This window comes from Asparagus officinalis, chromosome 8 (genome assembly GCF_001876935.1).
Source record: "Asparagus officinalis chromosome 8, Aspof.V1, whole genome shotgun sequence".
NCBI lineage: Eukaryota > Viridiplantae > Streptophyta > Magnoliopsida > Asparagales > Asparagaceae > Asparagus > Asparagus officinalis.
The window spans coordinates 46080862-46087223 of NC_033801.1; the positions used below are offsets into that span (position 1 = coordinate 46080862).

Here is a 6362-nt window from a genome sequence, read left to right on the forward strand (position 1 = left end):
ATCGGTGCATATGACAAGTAAAATTGAAGTTCTGATGGCACAATCCGTAATTAATTTTCACAATTATAGCTTTCTAATTTAAATCTTTGCTAACTATTTTGATCCACTAAAATACCTAATTTGATATGTGGGAATGAGTGAGAATGTAATGACAATTCCCACTTCTTACTCCTACATACCAAACACGACCTCATTTTGGAGGTAGAATTTACATTCTCACTTTCCCTCTCATTCCTACATAAAGGGGCTGTTTGTTTCACCAAGGGCTAGGAATAGGATTAGGAATCCTATTTAATTTATGGATTCCAACCTAATCCATAAAAAAAATTTATAGACAAGTTTTAGTTTTATGGAATCCCATTTTTTTGTCATTCAATATTTGTTTCACCCAAAGGATTAAGAATCTCACTTTTATAGAAATTGTCCAATTCCTAATACCATGTTTGGTTCAAAAAGCCCCTTTTTTTGGGAATCGATACTGTAGCAACAGCTAGCCCCCTTTACATTTAAAAAACCACTGTAGCAACGGATTGAAGCCACGAAAATTCAGATTTCAAGCTGAAATCACTGTAGCAATGGCTATTTTCAGATTCAATATTCAGATTTCAAAATTCTTAGGCAAAACACTATAGCAACGGCTAGTAGAGATCCATGGTGGCTATAAATTCACCTTGATGCCTCAAAATTAATCCAAGCATTCTCATTTTCAGCATTTATAAAATTCCCATTGTCTTCAATTTGCTGCCCCGACATGAAAATGATATCAGAAGAGTGCTGGCAGAATTATGAAGTTTATTGCGACTGCCATCTCCGAACACCGATGAAAGTATGCAAGAATGGTAAAAATAAGGGTAGGTGTTATTGGGGGTGTGCAAAATTCCCAAATAAAGAATGCAATTTTTTCGAATGGGCTGAAGAAAGAGGAGAGTTCATCAAGCAACCAAGGAAGCCAATATGTAAAAGAAAATAGGTACAGAGATAAATATATTTTGCAATCAAAGAAGCTGAAGAAAGAATTGAGACTTGTCGAAAATCAACTACTAGTTTGGAAAATTTCTGTAATTTTCTTAGCAATTTTTTGTGTTATTTTAATTATTACAAACTTCATGTCATGTACCTGTACTTGCAAAAACTACTGAGGATGTAATGAAAACTGTTGTTTGAATTGGGTACAAATTCTAATTGATATTGTATGGCTCAGTAATAGATCAACTTGTCATAATTGATTGCCCCGCCTATAACTTACATGTTTATTACAGATTGCATTATAAGGATGAATTGCCTCACCTAGACATTGTCAATTCAATGTAGGCTACAATCTCATCCCCTTTTGCCTCATCTGGATATAATAAACGATGTAAGTTAGATTGCATTCTCAGTAAACGCTAATCATCATCATTGCCACATATCAAGTGCAAGGAAAACCACAGGCAAGGCAAACCAAATCAGCAAGTAACCCACAGGCAAGGAAAACCAAAACAGCAACACAAAATGCAACCACGAGCTACACAAGCTCTTAACAAAATAGCAGCAAACCCAGCAGATAGGGAGTAAACAAGCAACAAACCCCAGCAGCAGCAGGAGCTGCACAAGCTCCCAATAACAGGCACAACCCCAAAGAGCATCTATGTTACACAAGCTCAAACAAAACAGCACCAAACCCCAGCTGCAGCAAATGCTGCACAAGCTGAAATCAAAAGGCACAACCCTAGCAACAGCCTGAAAAATACACAAGCTCAAACAAAACAGCACCAAACCCCAGCTGCAGCAGGAGCTGCACAAGCTCCAATTATCAGGCACAAACCCATACTGTATTGGAGCTACACAAGCTCAAAATAAAATAGCAACAAATCCCAGCAACAGCAGGAGCTGCACATCTGAGGAATAACAGCTTAACCTGTAATAACAAGGAGCTACACAAGCTCAAAACAGACAAGCAACAAACCCCAGCAGCAGCATGAACTACACAAGCTCAAAACAGTTTAGCAACAAACCCCAGCAGCAGCAGGAGCTGTACAAATTGTTAAATAACAGGCACAAACCCAACACATCAAGGATCGAATACAAGCTCAAAACAAAGCAGTTGGCAAACCTCAACAGCAGTAGGAGCTGCACAAGCTCTAAATAACAGGCACAAACCCAACAAAGATTGGAGCTACACAAGCTCAAAACAAAGCAAGGAATAGGACAAGCTCAAAAGAAAACAGTTGGCAAACCCCAGCAAATGCGTGAGCTGCACAAGCTCCCAATAACAGGCACAAACCCAAGAAAGCAAGGAGCTACACAAACTCAAAACAAATCAGTTGGCAAACCCCAGCAGCAGCAGGAGCTGCACAAGCTCCCAATAACAGCCACAAACCCACAGAAACCACGTGTGACTATGGAGTAATAAACCCAAGCAACAGAATGTAAAAGCCGACATCAGTAAACCCAAGCAACAAACCCATTTACCTGATATCAAAAGCAAAGGCAAAATTCAAAATAGCCCATTGATCATTCCACGACAATACTTACCTGCAACAAAGATTACAAATATACCAATTCATCAATCCCACAACGACATAGATGTTCTTCATAATAAAAATATATATTGCAACATTAATAGTTTGCAATTAACACAACAATATCCATCAAAATATAATCGAAACCCAACAAACTAGCTATCCGGCCAACCTTGGTCGTTAACTAATTTTGTGATGTACCTCTGCTGACCTTCCTTGGATTTTATGAAAAACCTCCTAGCTTCACGTTCATTGTCATATAAATGGTCTAAAACCCTATCGAGGAACTCCTCGGAATATTCAGACCTATGTTCCTTCAACGCTCCAGCCAACTGCTCAGTCCAGTGTATAACGTGTTGATTTCTCATTGACTGAGACATAGACTCAACAAAGGCACATAGCATTTCCTCTTCACGATTAGATTTTCTGGTTTTTTTGTTAGATGATGAAGTCATGTTGTCTTTACTCTTAGTCTTATATCTAGTGGGTTGTGGTTGGTTAACAGCACCAGAACGTGGTTGGTTGCAAGCATCAGACTGTGGTTCAGTTTCACTCTCCTCTAGAATCTCGCAATCATCATCGGGAATAGGTATGGACCTACTAGACCCAATGTTAGCGTACACGGGCCTAACAAAATCACCCTTGGCTTGATCATCACCCATGATAACTTGTAAATTTTTGAAGTGAGGAATGGGTTTGTTTATGTACGCTTTGTATTTAGAATTGGATTTGTTCTGCAATAATAAATACTTATAAGTAGTGAATCAAATGTATTAAATTGAAGGTGACAATATAGATGCTGAATTTGTTATACCTTGGCCCAAGATTTCAAGGTTTCCTCATCCAATGTAATCATTTTACTTGTTTCATCCACCCAGCACCACTTATATCAAGGCAAGCTTTCATGTCATTGAATTTGTTCCTCAAACATTTCAAGTGGTTAATGACATGAAGGTGAGTGAAATCAGTCCTGAATTGCATGTTGATTTTCATGGCAGCCATTTTATAAGCTTCAGCCTTGAAGTTCTTGTCTGGCTTCATGCCATCCAATGCTAAATCTGCAAGATAAGGAATAAGCACATCATCGTGCTCTGGAAGCCAAAACTTATTAGCCACGCCTCTTGAGTTCAACCTGGCACACGGAACTTTTTTTTATGGGCTAATCTTTTCCCTCTTTTCAATGGCGAAGTGTGCTCCGCACCATCAACGTCATGAATATCCTTTCCACCTGAATCACCAGTGTTCGGTAAAAATTGATTAGGTCCACTACTTTGAGAACTGGCTGTGGGAAACATCAAACCTTGTGGACTGCCTAACAAGCTCATGTATGACATTTGGCGGCTGTGTCATCCCACCATAATTACCATCCCATGGTGGGAATGGTGAGAATGTATGCGGAGGTGAGGTGAATGGCTGTGGTCGAACTGGCATGTAGTTCATGTTAATCCCTGATGTAGGATTTGGCATTGCATTCGAATGAGAAGGCATGCTTTGCTTATCTGCCGGATTGTTAGCCATACCTAATATATTTTGTAAGCATAGCCATATTAACAATAAAGAAATATAAAACAATATGGGATATGTATGCATTTATCAAGGAATATACGAAACGATGATATTTCTAGTTCAAACAACATAGAAAAAGAGCAACCGATAAAAGTAGTAATGTTTTGGTACAAGCAAAAAAACAATAAACAATATCGATGCGAACAGTATTTTAAAATTCACCAAGTTATTACATAGCCATAGAACAAATACCACACTAAGTTAAACCGCTCTCCATTGTGTTACCACCATTATACTTTGCACAATAATCCACCCACATCGCCCAAGCAATTTGATCTCGCATCTCCTTCTATTCATTTCTAACATCTCGATCCTCTCTTTGTGTCCTACTTTGAGTATAGTCCACCACATTTGAATCATCTTCATTTGTCTCTTCCCCATTATCTTCATCAATTTCAACATTTTCATTGAAAATATCATCAGCCGGATCCTCCAAGGCAATAAAGTTGTGCAACACAGTACACGCTAGTACAATGTCCACTTGAGTGGGAAATGGATAATTCGGCTTCGCCGCAAGAATTTTAAACCGATTCTTCAGTATCCCAAATGTGCATTCAATTTTTGATCTTAAAGATGAATGCCTTAAATTGAACAACTCCTTCCTATTCTTTGGTGTCCTACCGGTGTGCTCTTTTAAATGATATCGGACACTGCGATACGGGGATATGAAACCTGACATTGTGGTGTATCCAGCATCACATAGGTAATATTTACCTACATTAATTAAACAGTAATTTAAAATCTAAAATATTGCCAAGTAGTTAATATATTATTCATAATGTGCACAAGTGAGAATAAATACCATCATAAACTCGGAGCCCGTAAGGCTATGGTCTGGACAGGGCGTCTTGTAATACCCTATAATCATTTGCTGCCCCCTCCCAGCCAGCCAAGACATAAGTAAATAGTTTATTGGGGGTGCAGGCTGCTAAGATGTTTTGGGTGACCCCTTTTCGCCCTCTAAACCGTGCAACTAGGTCACTAGGTAACACCGCGTCGACGTGTGTGCCATCTATCAAACCAATGCAGTCCTATAAAAAATTATAAATTATACATAGTTGAATAAAAATAAGTTTATTTGGAAAATTGTTAAGCTGTATGTATTTAATTTACCTTAAAGTAAAGAAAATAATTTGAGTTGTTTACAATCTCCTCGGGAACTTCTTTTGGGGCTTGCTTCATGTACCGATCACGTAGTCCATTCATTGCTTGCAGAACTTTATTGAAATACCTGCTAACTATTTCCCCTGATCTTATGAACTCAGTTCTTATTATTCTATTTTTAGTTTTGTGCCCAATAACACTTAGGAACATAGCAAGCTGTTCTTCAACTTGAACGTATCTTGTATCTTTTAATAAACCGTTTGCTTTCATTACTTCAACAAGTTTAAAAAAGGCCATCGGTCTCATTCTAATATAAGATTGACAGCTATTTTGATAGCCCTCCAGTACACGTCTGAAGTGAGCCTCTCTACAATATATTTTTCTGATCTTTTCTTGCTTCGTACAAGTTGATATTCTCTTGCGCTTAGCACGCATTCTCAATATACATGTTACCAAAGTGACCACGGCGCAGACAGCCGTATTAGCACACATCCTCTTCAATTCTTCCTCATCTTCCATATCCATCTACATCCGTTTTAAAATTATCATACAGTTATAGCTTAAGATGGCTACTTATTTGTTGTCAAAATTAATTAGATAATTGATACAAATATTTATTTCTTAAAAAGTAAGAAATCTAATTGAAATGAAAATTATTTTAACTGAAGTTGCATTCTATCTCACACAATTATCAATAACAACACATTCTACTACCAGGTGGATTTTCATGTAATGAACTTAACCCTATACTTCATGTCATGCATTCACATTCTTTGGTAAACACATATATTAAAAACAACTCATTCACACAAATATCATGCATTCTATTTCACACAATTAACTAAAATTTAGTAAACATGTACCCTATTTTCTGGTAATTATACATGTAACGAATTATCAAGAAAATTATCATTCTACAGATACCATTCATCACATTAAGCACGAAGAAATAAGTCTAAAAAAGAGTGCAAAATTTTCAGAGGGGGGAAAAATGCCGACGTCCAAGCAGCAAAGTTGCCGAAGACAGAGAACCCACCGTAGCCAACAAAATGCTCCGAACCAGAACAAGTTCGAGTAGGTAACACCAAGAATCAAAGGCCAGAAACCCACCAACAAGATCGTGGAAATCAAATTAAATAAATCATGGCGGAAAATGAGGCGGGATCAGATAGGGAGAAGCCGATTTCACAC

General features: G+C 37.8%; 1 protein-coding gene across 1 annotated transcript; it reads right to left on the reverse strand.

Moving 5' to 3' along the window:
* Window positions 1284-5696, reverse strand: LOC109821204. The gene is made up of 11 exons (XM_020387391.1): window positions 5181-5696; window positions 4925-5098; window positions 4398-4809; window positions 3866-4021; window positions 3363-3559; window positions 2713-3235; window positions 1995-2011; window positions 1805-1897; window positions 1591-1719; window positions 1426-1504; window positions 1284-1339 (listed from the first exon to the last, which is right to left on the reverse strand). Exons 1-11 carry the CDS (start codon window positions 5694-5696, stop codon window positions 1284-1286), a joined length of 2352 nt encoding a protein of 783 aa, XP_020242980.1.

Excerpts from the sequence above, each read along its gene's own strand:
- LOC109821204 (XM_020387391.1), bottom strand. The coding sequence starts at position 5,696 with ATGGATATGGAAGATGAGGAAGAATTGAAGAGGATGTGTGCTAATACG. Across the intron at positions 3,560-3,865 it reads ACCATTCCCACCATGGGATG|ATTTAGCATTGGATGGCATG; the intron begins GTAATTATGGTG and ends CTTATCTTGCAG. Across the intron at positions 1,340-1,425 it reads TTTGGTTTGCCTTGCCTGTG|ATGAGGCAAAAGGGGATGAG; the intron begins GTTTTCCTTGCA and ends TATTATATCCAG.